General features: G+C 41.3%; 2 protein-coding genes across 2 annotated transcripts; both read right to left on the bottom strand.

Moving 5' to 3' along the window:
• Positions 1-71: 71 nt before the first annotated feature.
• On the bottom strand, positions 72-6,013 carry LOC145414207 (uncharacterized). Its single transcript, XM_080283783.1, has 4 exons — positions 5,980-6,013; positions 2,159-2,257; positions 652-707; positions 72-584 (listed from the first exon to the last, which is right to left on the bottom strand). The coding sequence occupies exons 1-4, from the start codon at positions 6,011-6,013 to the stop codon at positions 72-74; spliced, it is 702 nt and encodes a 233-aa protein (XP_080139909.1).
• Positions 6,014-6,923: 910 nt separating this feature from the next.
• LOC145414206 (uncharacterized) lies at positions 6,924-19,437 on the bottom strand. The gene is made up of 3 exons (XM_080283782.1): positions 19,318-19,437; positions 8,941-9,039; positions 6,924-7,421 (listed from the first exon to the last, which is right to left on the bottom strand). The coding sequence occupies exons 1-3, from the start codon at positions 19,435-19,437 to the stop codon at positions 6,924-6,926; spliced, it is 717 nt and encodes a 238-aa protein (XP_080139908.1).
• Positions 19,438-19,441: the final 4 nt, after the last annotated feature.

Raw genomic sequence — 19,441 nt, 5'->3', positions numbered from 1 at the left:
TTTATTTCTCTTTCGTATCATTTTAATCATGTGTGCTCCATGTAGATGATAGTTATAGGAGCTGGCTGACTTTACTTTCCGTAGCCGTAGCCACCGAAACCTCCGCCAAATCCTCTTCCAAAGCCACCTCCGAAGCCTCCGAAGCCTCCTCGATGGAATCCGGGTTCGGGACTGGCTTCGGCTTCCCTCTTGCCTCGGTACAATCCGTAACCACCGAAGCCTCCACCGAAACCTCCACCAAAGCCGCCTCCGAAGCCTCCTCGGTGAAAGCCGGGTTCGGGACTGGCTTCGGCTTCCCTCTTGCCTCGGTACAATCCGTAACCACCGAAGCCTCCACCAAAGCCACCAAAGCCGCCTCCGAAGCCTCCTCGGTGAAAGCCGGGTTCGGGGTTAGCTTCAGCGCTCCTCTTGCCTCGGTATGCGCCATAGCCACCGAAGCCACCAAACCCACCGAAACCTCCGCCACCAAAGCCACCAAAGCCTCCACGGTGACCAGGCTCAGCTTCGGCAACTGGCTCAGGCTCGGCGCTGGCAGTGACAGCCAGCAGTAGCACTGCAATGGCGGGAACCTGCAACACAAGATACTATATTGCAACACAATACTTCTGGCTGGGTCTCTGGACTGCTGATGACAGTCAATGCCTGCATTACAATGGAAGTGACTTGGAACACTGTGTAGTACATGGCAACACAACAGATACTGACACCTGCAACACAAGGTAGTTTGTAAATAATCATGCCAGCATCTACAACACAACACAGCATAATGACAATACTGCTACATAATATGTTAATATTTTGCCCATCCACTTGTACGTTTTCTACATGCATGTGAATATTGAATATTTCTTCCGTTAAGTTAGGAGTTAAATGGGTACCATTCGAGCACAACGGCGACGTTTTGCGATATGCTTGCTACCTATCGTTATTCTTTTTTTTTTTTTTACTGACGGAACTGGGTCACACAGTTTGACAACAGCTGTAATGAATGGATATATAAAATTCAATGAACCTTAGTTATGAGATCAGAATGAGTCTCCCTGGTTACTAGCCAAATCGACCTTCCAGTTTAACAACAATAATCCCATCAACAGAGCTGAAAGGAGTTACGGTTCTTCGTCAGATTAGAATAAACGCACTGTACCCACGCTGTCATCTTACTGTGGATCATACTCAAAGTGACTCTGGATATTTCGTAGCGCTTCTTCCTTAACGATTTATTGTGCATATTACACCACAGTATCGCATGTTTTTTTCATAAAAGAAAATTTAACAGTATTCAAGGTATAAAAACAACATAGAAGACAATACAGTATAAATATGTACAAAGGAAAATAAATCGCTGAGGAATAACGACGCCTGAAATGGTGCTTGAAATACGGCCCTGAGCCACAAGTACTCACTGGATTTAAGCTGAGTCTTACGCATTATGAACCGTATTACATATCACAGATTGCTTATTACTTCAACGTTTTTAGCAAAGAGAGAGAGAGAGAGAGAGAGAGAGAGAGAATTCTTTGTTTTGGTTTGGCTCGTAGTGAATGCTTTGAACCGAATTCTTATTTTAATCCGTTCCTATCTCCAAACGATTTTATTCATTTTAGAGATTTTTCCTTTAAGACTATATATATCTATGTATAGATAGATAGAGAAATATAGAGATATATATAGATATAGATACAGATACAGATATAGATATATACGGTGTTAATAAATCTCTTTACAACTATAGATCTTTCGTAAACGCAATTAATCGCTTCCGAATGGCAGGACTACAAAAGGTAAATACATCATTGAAGTTATTAATCCCCGTAATCTGATGTCACAGTGGTTCAGTCTGGTTATCTGCAGACGATTTTATTCACCTTCACTTGATTTTATTAAGACCGCGCCTACTGAACACCAGAACTGTCAAAAACTATCACAGCTTTTTGGTCGTAAGAAAAAAAAAAATGTATCTTGCAATTCAGCCTATGACGGAGCTTTCATTAGCCTGAAAATTCATGGTTACACTGAATGCATGTTGTGCACGTAAGATAGATGTAGCAGCAATGAATCAAACAGCATTAACATTTCTGCACGGAAAATTAGTGTTAGAATGTATGTGCTGTCGAAATGGGTGTCTTACTTGTCAGTCCCAGAGCAAAGACTAACTTACCAGAGACTTCATGGTGCTTGGGTAAGAGGCAAGTGAGGAGTGTGTGGTGAGTGCGCAGTTGCTTCTCTTTATATAGGTGTGAGGCGGCAGTGACAAGGTCTGGTGGCACACGAGGTCCAGTATAACTACAAGTGTGATATTATTCTCTCTCTCTCTCTCTCTCTCTCGGAGCTTTGTATTTTTTTATGTGTCCCCCCATTCCATCACACGTTCCCAGTGCCAAACCTGTATCCTGCAATCTCTTATTTTATCACATTATTCTCATTATTTTAAACCCATTTATTTTGTATAGGAAAAAGATTGTACTTAAATCTTTAGCTGTTAAGGGTAATTACAGCAGCCTATTCGTATTAATCCATTTGATCTTTCTAATGTTAGGCCTTTGAACACGTGGAGTAGGGTGGGGGAGGAACTCACCCAATATCCTGAGATACAAAACCTCTGTATCATCCAGTTTACCGCAATTATATCCCACAAGGTGTCACTCCAGGTGCTCACTAGGTACTTATTTTACAAACAATCCACAAAGGGTAAATGGACATCTGAGTCGAGCGGGTCAGCTGCCCCAATCGGTAGGCTATTGAACTATTTAAAAAAAATAAAATAAAATAAAAAGGCCACCAAATACTTAGAAATATACATGAAAAATATCCCAATTAACAACTTGGCCCAAGAATAATATAACTGGTATATTTCCTTATATCTTACCACTAACGAGTGTTACTCGGGTCACAAACTCACCGCAGCCACAGAGTTACAACCGAGGGCGTGAAGGTATAGGAGCCACCAGATTTATGACTGTCAATTTTGGAACGCCAGTGTTGGCAGAATATAGACTGCATTCTACTGTATGGTCGGGCACAAAAATTCACCTAATATATAATCTCTTGTATTCCCTCTTTCCTCTTGCTTGCTAACATTCTCAGGCCGAGAGAGGCATGAGGCAAGGAATGTTGTTCAAAGGACTTTGGTTCTACCCAACCAGGATTCTCTGTGGTATGATGCGTCAAAGGGAAAGTGACAAACATAGTGTATGAAGTGGAAGCGGTGAAACAGGAGGCAACTTTTCCTTAACTACATATAACACATCAGGAACAAGATAGAGAGATCCCGCTTTTTTATTTTTTTATTTTCCATCAAGTCTTTGAATAATGACGTTAAAAATTGGGGGTCTGTCATCCCCTTGTCGAATTTAGGTTTATCCCCTTGAACCCCGTGACGTATTTCTTTTTATTCTTGTTCCTGCCTATCAATTTGATGTAGCTGAAGAGAGATTTTTTGAACTTGAGGGTTAGGTATAGCTTTCATTGACCCCTACATTACTATGCCATCTCATCCAAGCTTATAATCGTCTGCCAGTAGCACGAATCGGATATAGATGATGATGATGATGATGACGATGATGGTGATGACTGATATCTTGTAAGACGAGGTTAAGAAGACGGCCAGGCCTTTTTTTTTTTCCATAACCTGACAGTTTTTTTTTCTTTCTTTTTTTTTTAGCTCGAGGTATAGGATTAATAACCCGTTCCCTGAGTCCCAGGAGTCCTGTTACTTTATCTCAGCCCACCATACCAGTCATTCCTGTGTGTCCCCTGTTGATAATGACTCAGTATTGGCAACATAGCCTTTAATACCGCTGATATTCTTCCTGTAAAATAAGACCTATTGATATATATTGGGTGACAAATGTAAAGCCTAACGGTGAATAAATAATACTAATAGAATAATCCATTATATCTTCTGTATCCTATTATGGCTGGCCAGATTGAAAGCGTATTTATTCTCTTATCCACTTCACCCTGATTATGCACTTTTCATTTTAATCTTGTTCTCCCTAGACGATGTTATTAAGCTCAACAAAGACCTTTCAAACTGGAGGGGATAGATGCAGCCTTTATAAACCCCTTCATACTGTGGGGCTCTGGTAACTTATGGAGTATCGCCTGGAAACGATCCTGAAGAAGTTTATTGCTGGGGTTTATCTCATCCTTTGAAAAGTCGTCTATTAGTTTGAATAAAATTACTCGAGTGCGTCCTCTGCTGAGAAGTGGTGATTCCAGGGCGTGTTATCAACCTTTTTGCAACTAGGATTTGTCAGCCTAGAGTATCGCCTGATATTTGCATAATTATAATAAAGACCGTTGTAGTTGTATAGAAATAAGGTAGTTGACCGGAGAAGAGGAGAAAGACCAAAACCAAGGTGGAGAGGTAAGATGCATGAGGTAGGGTGGTGGTATGTCGTGAGAAGGGTCGTTACTAAACAGTAATACAAATGCCTGTAATTACGTCCAGATCACACCTCACAGAATTCGGCGTCATGCAGTAGATGCAAATACTGATAAATGTCTTTTATGAACAAAGCCGTTTGACATTTGCCCCCCAGATAACTAATTGCGTCCATTGCAGAAACCGGCTGAACTGATTGCGCATTTAGCCATTCAACTGCTACGATTTATCTCAGCTGAAGAGATTTGTCTGGTGTTTGCCTGAATGTAATGCATGTGTTAAGCCAGAAGTTACCACGGTGAAACCATTTGCATTTCTTTCTTCCTTTCTCTTGTTTTCAGTTACAAGACGATTTCATTCACCTTATGAGAACCCGTTGGGATTGAAGGGGTACATGAAGGCTGTATCTAATCCAATGGTTTCCAGCCTTTTATAATTTTCGCCCTCTTTCACTGAATGACACGTTCCCTACCCCTCCTTCCTCAAATACTGTATTTTACTGGCATAGTTGGCACATGTCAATAAATATCATAGATTCTTAATCTTTGAAATTGTTTATATATTCAGATAACTAGATTTCTTATTCATATCTGAAATACTTTCTCCATATTTGGAAGTTTCTGAATTCCATCATAATTCATACTTTTGAAATATAATCACCCTCTTTATCAATCCTTCGCCCCCCCCCCCACCCAGGCAGCCCATCGTGTCCCCCTAACGGGGGGCGCCCCACAGGTTGAAAACCATTGATCTAATCCCTCCCGATTGAAATATGTCCTAATCTGAATAAGATCGTCCAGAGACGGTATGAATAGATTTTAAATAATTACTGGACGGATAAAATTCGCTAGAAAGGACCACTGTTGAGGCTCATGCATTATTTCCTTCTTGCTTATTGCTACCGCTCTTGTGGCTCCAGGTTCATTGAATGTGAACTCAGTGGACGTCATGAACTTATTTTTGGGGAGAAAATATTTTTTAAAAAGTTAGGTGAGGTTAGGTTAGTCATTAATAATTAGGTTTGTTCATAATAATAAATAATATCTAAGTGTAACATTCATCTCCTTGATCCACTCGTAGAAAAATACAGCTATGATGGATAAAGGACGCGTGCCACCCTCAAACCACGTTCCTTTGCTGACAGTAATCCACTCGCTGCAGCCGCGTTTAGAGCAGCGCCACTGAGCAGATCCACCACCAGTCCTTATGTTCATCTAATGCTTACGGCTGCATAACTTAGATTTTGGACCTTTTGTGTTTATACTTGAATATTATTTGTTATTATTATTAACTAACCTATTTTATTATTATTAACCTAATCATATTAGTGTATTATCTAACCAAACATTACCTAATCTAGCATAACCTGACCTAACCTAGCTTTTTAGAAAATTATCTCTGCTAAAAAAATATGTTCAAATTTATCAACCTGAAAAGAGTGTATAAATGACGAGATTACATAATAATGGGCGAACGTGCACCAAGCACAAAAGATCCCCTTTGGGAAATTGCATTCTGTTTACATTTTGCACTGATTTCGTTTAATCAGTCAATAGCTGGAGTCAATCTTTTCTCCCAGATACTCCGCTAACCCCACTCCAATCCCTCCATGCCGTTCTCCACCATCTCTGGCCTACTCCGCTACCCCCACCCATCCTTTACCCTCCAACACTGCTACCACATGATAATTATTACTAGCGATCGAGCGATGCGAAGCCAGGAAGCGTTGGAAGCTATGTTTACGTTCAACTGAGAAATGAGCGTCCCGACACGACCCGGCCCGGCCCGACTGCAATGGTTTTCAGAGGCAAATAACTTTTCAACTGTGTGAGAAAAAGAAGAGATTCTTTGAGCAAGTAGTAGATACATTCAGTAAATTTTGTTTTTAGCTATATATCTACTCATGAGACCAAAGAAACCCCTTGGAATCCGAATTTCCAAGGGAATGTACCGAGGACTTCAAATGACATGCTTCACGAAGAAATCGAAGGTTTTCATTTTCTGTAGCAGCATCTTAAAATTTACACCATAATAAAATGTTACAGCTTCTGATACCCTGTATTTTTCGTTGCTCTGCTACGTTGTTGATGATTATTTGGGTTTCATTAACCCTTTCTCTAGGAGGAGAATTTATTTTGTTGAGTAAGATAGCCTAACCGTAGGGAAAACAAAAGATTATTGACGTCTTTGAAGTGAGGGTATTGAAGCGTTCTTAAATATCAAGGGGTACTTAAAGCGCTCCAAAGGGATCGACCCGATGCAGGTTTACATCCAAGGGATTGTTAGGGTTTATTGTAATACCACTCACGGATGAGTGAGGCTGGTCACTCTCATCTTAAATATCAGGCCAACTTCCCTAGCCCCGGGCTTCTAGGTTCCTCATAGGGCAACATTGTATTACATGATGAGTGAATGAACATGTAAATGAAACAAAGAGATAGTGTCATTATCATTTTCGGTATTTTTTAATTTCTCTGTCGTATCATTTTAATCATGTGTGCTCCATGTAGATGACAGTTATAGGAGCTGGTTGACTTTACTTTCCGTAGCCGTAGCCACCGAAACCTCCGCCAAATCCTCTTCCAAAGCCACCTCCGAAACCTCCGAAGCCTCCACGATGGAAGCCGGGTTCGGGACTGGCTTCGGCTTCCCTCTTGCCTCGGTACAATCCGTAACCACCGAAGCCTCCACCGAAGCCTCCACCAAAGCCGCCTCCGAAGCCTCCTCGGTGAAAGCCGGGTTCGGGACTGGCTTCGGCTTCCCTCTTGCCTCGGTACAATCCGTAACCACCGAAGCCTCCACCAAAGCCACCAAAGCCGCCTCCGAAGCCTCCTCGGTGAAAGCCGGGTTCGGGGTTAGCTTCAGCGCTCCTCTTGCCTCGGTATGCGCCATAGCCACCGAAGCCACCAAACCCACCGAAACCTCCGCCACCAAAGCCGCCAAAGCCTCCACGGTGACCAGGCTCAGCTTCGGCAACTGGTTCAGGCTCGGCGCTGCCAGTGACAGCCAGCAGTAGCACTGCAATGGCGGGAACCTGGAACAGAAGATAATATATCGCAACACAATACTTCTGGCTGGGTCTGTGCACTGCTGATGACAGTCAATGCCTGCACTACAATGGACGTGACTTGCAACACTGTGTAGTTCATGGCAACCCAACACTACTAGCACCTGAAACACAAGGTAGTTTGTAACAAATCATGCCAGCACCTACAACATAACACAGCTTAATGACAATACTGCTGCATAATAAGTTAATATTTTGCACATCCACTTGTACATTTTCTAAATGTATGTGAATATTGAACATTTCTTCCGTTAAGTTAGGAGTTGAATGGGTACCATTCGAGCACAACGGCGTCGTCTTGCGGTATGCTTGCTACCTGTTGTTATTTTTTTTCCCCGACGTAACTGGGTCACACAGCTTGCCTACAGCTGTAAGTCATGGTTACATAAAATTTAATGAACCTTAGTTATGAGATCAGAATGAGTCTCCCTGGTTACTAGTCAAATCGACCCTCCCATTTAACAACAATTAACCCATCAACAGAGCTGAAAGGAGTTACTGTTCTTCGTCAGGTTAGAACAAACGCACTATACCCACGCTGTCATCTTACTGTGGATCGCACTTTAAGTGGCTTTGGATATTTCATAGCTCTTCTTCCTTAACAATTTGTTGTGGACATTGCGTTTCAATATCGCACGTCGTTTCTTAATGGAAAATCTCACAATATAAAAGCTATAAAAACAAATTAGAAGACAATATAAAGATGTAAAAAACAAAATAAATCGCTGAGGAATACGACGCCACAAATGCTGCTTGAAATACGGCCCTCAGCCACAAGTACACACAGGGTTCAGGCTAAGTCTTATGCATTATGACCCGTATTACATATCGGAGATTGCTTATTATTTCAACCTTTTTTAGTAGTAAGAGAGAGAGAGAGAGAGAGAGAGAGAGAGAGAGAGAAAGAATTCTTTGTCTTGGTTTGGCTCTTAGTTAATGCCTTGAACCGATTTCTTATTTTAATCCATTCTCATCTCCAAACGATTTTATTCATCTTAAGAGGTTTTTCCTTTAGGATAATATATATATGGTGTTAATAAAACTCTTCACTACTGTAGATCCTTCCTAAACGGAATTAATCGCTTGCGGATGGCAGGACTACAAAAGGTAAATACATTATTGAAATTATTAATCCCCGTAATCCGATGAGATAGTGATTCATTCTGGTTATCTTCAGACGATTTTATTCAGCTTCACATGATTGTATTAAGACCGCGCCTACTGAACACCAGTACTTTCAAAAACTATCACAGTGATTTGGTCGAGGAGAAAAAAAATTATGTATATTGCAATCCAGCCTATGGCGGAGCTTACATTACCATGAGAGTTCAATTACATTGAATGCACGTAGTAAACGTATGATTGATGTAGCAGCAATGAATAAAACAGCACTAATATTTCTTGTACAAGGAATATTAGTGTCAGAATGTATGTGCTGTCGGAATGGGTGCCATTCTTGTCAGTCCCTCAGCAAAGACTAACTTACGAGTGACTTCATGGTGCTTGGGTGAGAGGCAAGTGAGGAGTGTGTGGTGAGTGTGCAGTTGCTTCTCTTTATATAGGTGTGAGGCGGAAGTTTCAAGGTCTGGTGGCACACGAGGGCTAGTATAATATAAATGTGATATTATTCTCTCTCTCTCTCTCTCTCTCTCTCTGTGGGCTAAGTATTTTTTTTATGGATCCCACCATTCCATCACACGTTCCCTGTGACAAACCTGTATCCTGCAGTCTCTTATTTTATCACATGTTATTTTTATACCTATATATTTTGATAGGAGAAGGACTGATTTTACTTATTGTTAAAGGGAATTCCGGCATCCTATACTTATTAATCCATTTGATCTTTCTACGTTAGGACTTTAAACCCGTGGATTGGTGGGGCGGACTGTTCACCCAATATCCTGGGATATAAGACCACTGCATCATCCAGGTTACCGCAGTTATATCCGACAAGGTATCACTCCAGTGTACTCATTTTACCAACACTCCACAGAGGGTGAATGGACATCTGAGTAAAGTGGGCCAGCCGCCCGTATCGGTAGGCTATTACGCTATTTTAAACAATCTGGTGCATCAAATAAGTAGAAATATAAGTAAAAATTTCCTACTTAAGAACTTGGTCCAAGAATATATAGCCGTATATTTGCTAATAGCTTACGACGACCGATTTTACTCGTGTCACAAACTCACCGCAGCCACAGAGTTACAACCGAGGGCGTGAAGGTATAGGCGCCACCAGATTTATGACTGTCAGTTTTGGAACGCCAGTGAGGGCAGAATATAGACTGCATTCTACTGCAGGGTCGGGTACAAAAATTCACCTAATACATAATATCTTGTATTCCCACTTTCCTCTTGCTTGCTAACATTCTCAGACCGAGAGAGGCATGAGGCAGGGAATGTTGTTCAAAGGACTTTGGTTCTACCCATACAGGATTCTCTGTGGTATGATGCGTCAAGGGGAAAGTGACAAATATAGTGTATGAAGTGGAAGCGGTGAAGCAGTAGGCAACTTGTCCTTAACTACATATAACACCATTAGCAACAAGATAGAGAGATCCCGCTTTTTTTATTTTAATTTTCCATGAAGTCTTTCACTAATGACGTTAAAAATTGGGGGTCTGTCATCCCCTTGTCAAACTTAGGTGTATCCCCTTGAACCCCGTGACTTATTTCTTTTTATTCTTGTTCCTGCCTGTCAGTTTCATTTAGCTCAAGAGAGATTTTTCGAACTTGAGGGATTAGGTATAGCTTTCATTGACCCCTTAATTACTATGCCACTCATCGAAGCTTATAATCGTCTGCCAGTAGCAAGAATCGGATATAGATAATGATGATGATGACGATGATAATAATGACTGATATCTTGGAAGACGAGGTTAAGACAGCCAGTACTCTTTTTTTTTTTCCCACAGTTTTTTTTTTTTTTTTTTTCAGCTTGAGGTATAGGCTTAATAACTCGTTCCCTGTGTCCCAGAAGTCATGTTAGTTTACTTCAGCCCACCATGACAGTCATTCCTGTGTGTCCTCTCTTGATAATGACTCAGTTTTGGCACCATAGCCTTTAATACCGCTGATGTTCTTCCTGTAAAACAGGTCGTATTGATATATATTGGGTGACAAATGTAAAGCCTAACGGTGAATAAATAATACTAATAAAATATTCCATTATATCTTGTTTATCCAATTATGGCTGGCCAGATCGAGTGCGTATTTATTCTCTTATCCATTTCACCCCGATTATGCACTTTTCATTTTATTCTTGTAATCCCTAGACGATGTTATTAAGCTCAACAAAGACCTTTCGAACTGGAGGGGATCGATGCAGCCTTTATAAACCCCTTCATACTGTGGGGCTCTGGTAACTTGTGGAGAATCGCCTGGAAAAGAGACTGAAGAGGTTTATTGCTGGGGTTTATCTCATCCTCCTAAAAAATCGTCTATACGTTTGAAAAAAATTACACTAGTGTGTCCACTGCTGAAAACTGGTGATTCGAGGGCGTATTATCAACCTTTTTGCAACTAGAATTTGTCAGCCTAGAGGATCGCCACATATTTGCATACTATAATGATGTCCGTTGTAGTTGTATAGAAATAAGCTACTTGGCTGAAGAAGGAGAGAAAGACCAAGACCAAGGTGGAGAGGTAAGATGCATGAGGGAGAGTGGTGGTGTGTCGTGAGAAGGGTCGTTACTAAACAGGAACACAAATGCCTGTAATTACGTCCAGATCACACCTCACAGAATTCGGCGTCAAGCAGTAGATGCATATACTGATAGATGTCTTTTATGAACAAAACCGTTTGACATTTGCCACCCCAAAAACTAATTGCGTCCATTCAAGCAACCAGCCAACTTGGGAGCGCATTTAGCCCTTCAACTGCTACGGTTTATCTCAGTTGAAGAGATTTTGTCTGGTGTTTGCCTGAATGTAATACATATGTGAGGCCAGAGCAGAGAAGTTACCTTAGTGAAACCATTTTCCTTTCTTTCTTCCTTTCTTTCTTTCTTTCTCTTTCTTTCAGTTACAAGACGATATCATTCACTTTACGAGAACCCCTTGGGATTGAAGGGGTACATGAAGGCTGTATCTAATCTCTCCCAATTGAAATATGTCCTAACCTAAGACCGTCTAGAGACGGTATGAGTAGATTTTAAATAATCACTGGACTTATGAAAAATACTTCAAAGGACCACTGCTGAGGTTCATGCATTATTTCCTTCTTGCTTATTGCTACCGCTGTTGTGGCTCAAGGTTCATTTGAATGTGAACTCAGTAGACTTCATACTGAAATAGTCTTCCTGCGGCAGCCCACCATCCTCCTTTCGAAGGATGGGGAGGGAAATGAATGTTTGTATTTTTTATCTCAAGGTTGTATCGACGCCACCGCGTGAAGGCGTCCTTCTCCATTACCATACTCTTATGAAAGATTTTCCATACGGAGAACACCAAGCAGAAAAGAAAATTTTGAAGTAGGCTACAAAAGACAGAGAGAAATAGATTGACTTAACATATAGATGAACAAAATGAGACAGATAAACCACTTGATATGGACAAACATACAGTGTGTACTGCACAATACTATGAATTAATATATGAATCGACAGACAGACAGATAAATAAACTTGTAGGCAGGTAGGCAGGCGGAGACCAGACCTTGACTACCCGCAGTTTGTCTGCAAAAAAATACATATTTAACCCAAAGTTATGTCACCACCTCCACCCCTTTCCCTTCCCCCACCTCTCTCCTCAGTCTCCACTATCCCCCCCACATCCCCTCCCTTCCCACCCCGTCCCTAATCCTCCGCTACCCATCGTTTTCCATCTACGCCCCTCGCAACCCCTCTTCCCCCCACCCAAGAACTCCTCCCCTACTCCTCACCCCAACAAACCCCCTCCCCTTTCCCCACCAACGACCACACTCCCTTCACCTACTACCTCACAACCCCTCACTTCTCTCCCACAACCCCCCACTTACCCCATACTCCCACCCACGACCCCACTCTCTCCATGTACCCCCTCCCAACATCCTTCCCCTTACCACTTTCCCCACGACCCCACCCTTCATCTAATAAATTTCGTCTTCTCGTTCACTGCATTATTCAAGGTTGGTGATTTTTGCTCTCCTTACCTGTTTTTTTTTTTTTTTTTTTTTTTACTTGTCATACCCATTTTCTTTTTCATTCTTCATACAGCTCTTGTCTTAAAAATGTTCAGCATTTTTTGTTTTTGCTCTCTCTCTCTCTCTCTCTCTCTCTCTCTCTCTCTCAAATATATATATATATATATATATATATATATATATATATATATATATGTATAGTTATAGTTATAGTTAAATATATATAATTATATATATATATATATATATATATATATATATATATATATATATATATATATATATATTCATGATAAGAAACGTTAAATTATTATCATATGTTAAGATTTCCAAAAGGCATGTGAAAAAGATCTCACAGGAAGTTAAATGGTATAGTTAGGAGCTTGGGAATTACTGGGAATTTAATTACAGAAGTGGATCATCTGGGAAGAGTAAACATAAGCGGTATCTCTTCTCCTTGGGTAGCAGTCACAAAGCACATTTGTTCCAACCCAGTGGTTTCCATCCTTTTCGGTTGTGTCATCCCCCCCCTCCCCAACACACCCATACGCAGGATAACATCAGTGGCTCCTCCCCACATCTTCGTCTGCAGAAGCAAACAGCGCATTATTGTTCGAATGGGCATATTCTAGAGAGCAAATTTTAACCAAAGAATACCACAGTTACTTACAAGTAAGCAGCGCATGCACGTAAAAGAACCCAAAAAAAAAGAAAAAAAAGTGTTAAGACTCGGTGTTAAGTTTGAAATTGCATTTTTGCTGCCAGCCTGAGTCAAAGTTAGAGCCCAGCAAATATAAATTTTCATGTGAATATCACTACATTGCTATGATATGGTGCTCAGTATTTTGGAAGCGGTACGAAGACCGGAATAGCAAGACCAGCCAGGGTGCCAGTTGTTGATAATAAGAAACCATTCACACTCAAATATCCATGTTCCTTTTTACAAATGTCTCTTTGTCAAATGAAACATATCAAACTTTCAAGAATTCATATGCACTGTTACATGGAAGGTTATCTGCGAGGCAGCTAACAAACAGGATACCTCAGAAACTTTGCCCTTGATAAATTAATGTAAAAAAAAACGAGTGATTTCAGATGCATAAACTAACCCCCATGGCTTCCCAAGAAGTTTACTATTGCCCGCAGATTTGGAACCACTGTTCTAACCAGACGAAGATCCCTGATGCATTTCAGCTCAGCTGATGGCCAGGGGTAGTTAGAATCGAGGGTCGGTTTGACTAGTAACCAAGAAGATTCAGACATGCTTCATATCTAAAACTCATCGAATTCCATGCAAGATAGATTTGGTATTCACTTTGTGAGTGACCCACTTCCTTCATGTGAAAACAAACGTAGTGTAATGGGGTTCCAAAGGTTTCAGTGTTGGGTCCAGCTTTGTTATTTATATCAATGACAAATGTGTGAAATTAAACAATTTATTTCCAGAAAATGCAGATGACACAAACTGGGAGAGCAGTATTATCCGAAAATTATATGTTGTCACTACAAAGATATTGAACATAATAGATGGATGCTATTACCAATACAAAGGCCAGGTTTGAAGAGTCACGTCGCATCCGACAGAGGAGAATAATGCTCCTTCGGAGTTGGTTTAACCCTTTCAAACCAATTATATATTTCCTCATTTTATTCAAGCTGCTCGTACAACTAGACGATTTTTTTTTTCCGCTTAGGACTAGCCTTTAGTAGTCAGGGGGTAAATGATGGCTATATCTAACTCTCCCAGTTCGAAATCTCTCCAGATATGAATGAAACAATTTGGTTGTAGCAATAACAGTATAAAGTGAGTGATCAGAAGGAAGATGTTATTGAACTATGTGCCCCCTACTCTGTTCGCTGCGATGACTACAACTGCCCTCCTCCTCAGCCTTAGCTTTGGTTTATTACAGAGCAAATAAGGGTAAGAGTACTTTCGTTATGGTTAATTGAGTCACCTTCAGTGGAGAGCTCTACCTTAAGGCATAACACAAAATATTATCCTTCCATCGTCCGCTCTTTTCCTTCCCTACCATCTTTCAGTCCATCCACCCCCTCCTTCCGTCGCTCTAATATAGAACATTTTTTCGTTTTTCTTCCAGGCTCACTTCACTACCCACTCGACCACCACCTCCCCCTCACTCGTGAAACATGTTCTCCTTCGGCCTAGTTCCTCATTTCTTCTTAGTCGTACTTCACAGTACAATATACTGCACCTTCTCTCTCTTTCTCTCTCTCTCTCTCTCTCTCTCTCTCTCCTTCCTGCCATCCGCATCATATTTGCTCTCTTGATCTCTACCTCGACCTCTCTCACCATTTCTCCTTCGTCAGCCTTCTTTTCCATCGCATTTTCCCTCTCTTCCCCAAGCCTTCACCCCCTTGCTCTCCTTCAGACTACCCCGCCTAACCTCTCTCTCTCTCTCTCTCCCCCCCCCCCTTCACTCCTCGCAGTCTTTCTTTCTCTTCCTTTCGCCCTCCCCCCTTCTACAGTCTTTCTTTCCCTACCTTATTCCCTTCTTTTCGCTTTCTCTTTCTCCTTCTCTTCTCTCTTTCTCCTCCCTCTCTCGCTGTCACTCCCCCCCCTCCCTCTCGCCTTTTCTCCTTCCCTCCCTCTCAGCCTTCCTCTTTTTTTTTTTTTTTTTTTTTTTTTTTTTGCATATGTTGTCTAGATCGTGCGCAGTAATTATTTTCACCACGTCAGATGACCTTGCACATCAGTAAACTTCCTGTTAACTGTATTTCCTTTGTACTTCTGTGTACTCCCTCCTGTCCCTCCCTCTTTTGTCCTCCACGAAGGTCTCCCTCTCCCCCACCATCCCTCCCTTCCCATAAAAGACAACTTCCTACTTGATTTTTGAAGAGGATAATGTTCAGACCTTGTAGGGACGATTCTCTAGCCTACGTTGTCACTGTGGAGAAGGGGGAGAGAGAAAAAGACAAATCATTAGACCAAACCAAAAAAAATGAGTCAAATGAGTCAGCCAAAATAAATCCTCGGCTTTAGCTTGAACTACATTTTTGGGAAAAAAAAAAAGTTTCAGGGTTTACTTGGGTGTTACTAAATAAACTGGCGTGAATAAATCATAGGCTGAATTTGAAATTGCACAATTAGGTAACAAAAAATTTACAAAAAATATATCAAACGTATAGTTAATTGAACTGGCAGATATAAATCTGAGGTTCAGATTTACCCTATATAAAAAAAAGATGTAAAAAGCATTAAAAAAAAGCTTTGAAATATGTGATAAATTAAATTGTCAGAAATATAATCTTACCGGCAGTTAGAAAATGTTCAGCAGCATAAGAATGTCATTTACTGCAGTTTTTTTTTCTCTTACATTTTCTCAAAGAAGTGATTAGTTAGTTTTTAACAGAATAGATATATTGATTTAACGGAGAACGCACATAGACATCAAATCCTTCATCCCTCCCACCCCCCTCCGTATCCTCCTTGTCAGCCCACTTATATCAACCCTGGGCTATAGTCTGTCTTTCCACATGGCTCTCTGCCTACTGTCTCTCTTCTCCTCGTCATCCAACTCTCACAAAACCTCCCAGAGTATCTCAAACGCTCCATACTTTCCACATATCCACACCACTTCTAAGTACTTCTCTGTGTTTCCACCCACATCCATCTCCACTCCACACCCTCATCCTTTATTCTATTTCATGCCTTCATCAGAATTCCTTATCTTTTCGACACTTTTTGTTTTTATTGTTATTCCCACCATGTTTTCAGAATTCCTTCCTCCATCCTTCACCTCTCACCCCTCATGAGCCTCCACCTCGCTTACTTCAAGTTTCGCCTGCATTCTGATTTTCATTGTTTTATTCTTAATTCAAGTAGCATTTACTTCCCCCCTCCTCCTTTTAAATCTCACATGTTGTATTTTTTATTCACCTGTCACTTTTCCCTCATTTTTGCCTCCATTCTTCAAAGCTCTCCTTCCACACTACGCCTGTCTCACCCCTCTTGTTTCTCTCTCTCTCTCTCTCTCTCTCTCTCTCTCTCTCTCTCTCTCTCTCTCTCTCTCTCTCTCTCTCTCTCTCTCTCTCTCTCTCTCTCTCTCTCTCTCTCTCTCTCTCTCTCTCTCTCTCTCTTTCATTTCCTCCACCCTGCACCTCACATCCCCCCCTTTTATTTTCAATTTCTCACTCCTCCTTTGCTTTCTTTTATTTTCTCTTACTTTTAACTCTATCTTTCCCACTCCTCACTTCGCACTCCTCTTTATCCCTCTTGGTTATCTTTTCCCTTCAGCTCTGTCCTCCATTCCTCTGTTGTTGGCTTTTCTAGTTTCACCTCAGCCTCTTAGAATTCCATCTTCCACCCTTCGCTTCTCGTCCTTGTTAAAATAGCAACCTACATCCTTATTTTTTCTTCCCATTCCTACATTTTTTTTTTCCTCAGTGTTCCCATCCACCCTTCACATCTCAACCCTTTTTACATCCCTTTCCTACACTTTTCTTCATTAAAATTTCTCCCTGCCTCATTCCTTTTCGTCCTTTTCCCTCACCCTTTTCAAAATTTCCCATTCACTCCATGCGCACCAATTTTATTCATTAACACCCAGGCTCCTGTTACTCTCTTACTTGACGTTAGTTAGAATATAATACTAAGAGTTGTCCCGACCATGAAAGGGTTAATGGTAGGAGTACTAACACCCAGGCTGCTATGACTCACTCGCAGGTGAATGTAATCGCCTTAAGTTAGCTGGAATAGAATACTAGAATTGTCTCAACTGTGACACTGTTAATATGAACTTTAACTTATTGTACAGACACTCACTGCTCCTTTGCCGAACTGATGGCTTCACGCGGGAGTGCTTAAAGATTCCATTGCAAAACATATCAAACTTTACGCTCTTCCCTTTCTATTCCCTCTCCATATTTTCTCACAGTCTCCATTCTTTCTCCTCTCCCTCCCAAATTCCTCATCCATTCCTCATCCCTCACCCTTCTTGTCCCTTCATTTTCTCCAGGCTACCTTTTCCTTTTCTCCCTTTTCTCTTTAAAATTCACGGTTCATTTCGCACCGTGTATTATTGTTTTCCCTCATTTTTCCTTCTTCATCGTTCCTCTCTTTCTGTTTTCTCATTCCACTTGCTCTCACATCTCCCTTCCTCTTTCTTCATCATCTTCAAAATGTCTGATCCACTCAACAGCCTTCAGTCTTCACTCACCCTCCTTTATCTTCTCCGTTCCTCTCACTGTGAGTCCCCTCTTTTTTTTTTTCTCTTTTTTTTCTCGTGTCCACCACTGTTGCTCATAATCCCGTTGCTCTAAACACATGAAGGTCACAGCAGTTAAGGTCAACAAGTCAGGTCAAGAGGTCAAACAATCAATGACTCTACATAACCACTGTCTTTCTGAATGATTGTTTATTCGAACCTTTAAGCAATGCCCAGTTTTTTCGGACCCATTACAGTTTCTTTCTCTTCTTCGTTAAATATTACGTTCACTATCGGGTGCTGGGTTTGTGATTTTTTTCTTCACATACCGGTATTTTTTCTGCTTATTTTTCTTTCGTACACTTCTTTGTATTCTATTTTTCCCCTTCCCTCCATCCCTCCTTAACTTCCCTTCCGTCAGACTGTATCTCACTTTCACACTCAATCATTGTTAGATTCTTTTTCACTTTGATTCTCCCACTCACTCAAACTTTCACTATGTTATCCCCCCCCCTTCTCTCTCTCTCTCTCTCTCTCTCTCTCTCTCTCTCTCTCTCTCTCTCTCTATAATATATATATATATATATATATATATATATATATATATATATATATATATATATATATATATATATACCCTCTCTTCTCCTTTCACCCCTTTACGCTGTCACGGTTATCGGCTCCCAGGAGGGCTGAATGATTAGGCAGTTTTTGCTATTGTCTTAAGTGTTTTTTTTTTTTTTTTACGTTTTCAATTTACACAGGCTGATGGTGTCCGTTGTTATATGTGAAATGGAAAGAGAGACTAGGATAGACAGAAGTGTTGAAGAGTTGGGATGTGGAGACTGTAAATGATAAAGTATGAAGCACACGGGTAAAGAATGAGTATTTAGAAACGTAACTCTGGCGTAGAACACAAACACACACAGCTGACACTGCCATATTTCACTCTTTTGTACCTCACAAACTTCTCACAGTCACACCTGACGCATCCACGTCTCACATTGCCACACCCCATATCCTTTTCACGCGACCTCACCTCAATCACACACTTACCATTACGACACCTTCCACATACTACGCACTGCCACACCTCACATTTGCTACGCACTGCCACCCCTCACATGCTGTACTCTACACACTACCACACATAACACACTTCACATTTCCACACCGCACATTCTGTAGCCTACACTACACACTATCACACTTCACACACTTCACATTTCCACACCTCACATGCTGTACACGCACACTACACACTGCCTTTCCTCACACAGACTTCACATTACCACACCTCAACACTTCACATTGTTACATACCCATACACCACCACAACCCCACACGCAGTTCACACTGTTATACCACACACACACACACACACACACACACACACACACACACACACACACACACACACACACACACACACACACACACACACACACACACACACACACACACACACACACACACACACACACACACACACACACACACACACACATTTCTTTACAGTGCTACATCCCGCACACATTTCTTACACTTCCCACACGCACACTCGACGCTGCCTCACCTTAGACACCTCACACAGCAGGACTACAACGCACCCGCTCTCGTACACCATACACATACGCATACGTAAGTGCATATAGAAATGACACTGTCTTGAAGCCGCTTTGCTGTAGCCAGACATTAGG

This window comes from Coenobita brevimanus, chromosome 98 (genome assembly GCF_032717465.1).
Source record: "Coenobita brevimanus isolate Jiangsu-jjx chromosome 98, ASM3271746v2, whole genome shotgun sequence".
Taxonomy (NCBI): domain Eukaryota; kingdom Metazoa; phylum Arthropoda; class Malacostraca; order Decapoda; family Coenobitidae; genus Coenobita; species Coenobita brevimanus.
This window is presented reverse-complemented; position numbering and strand designations above follow the sequence as displayed.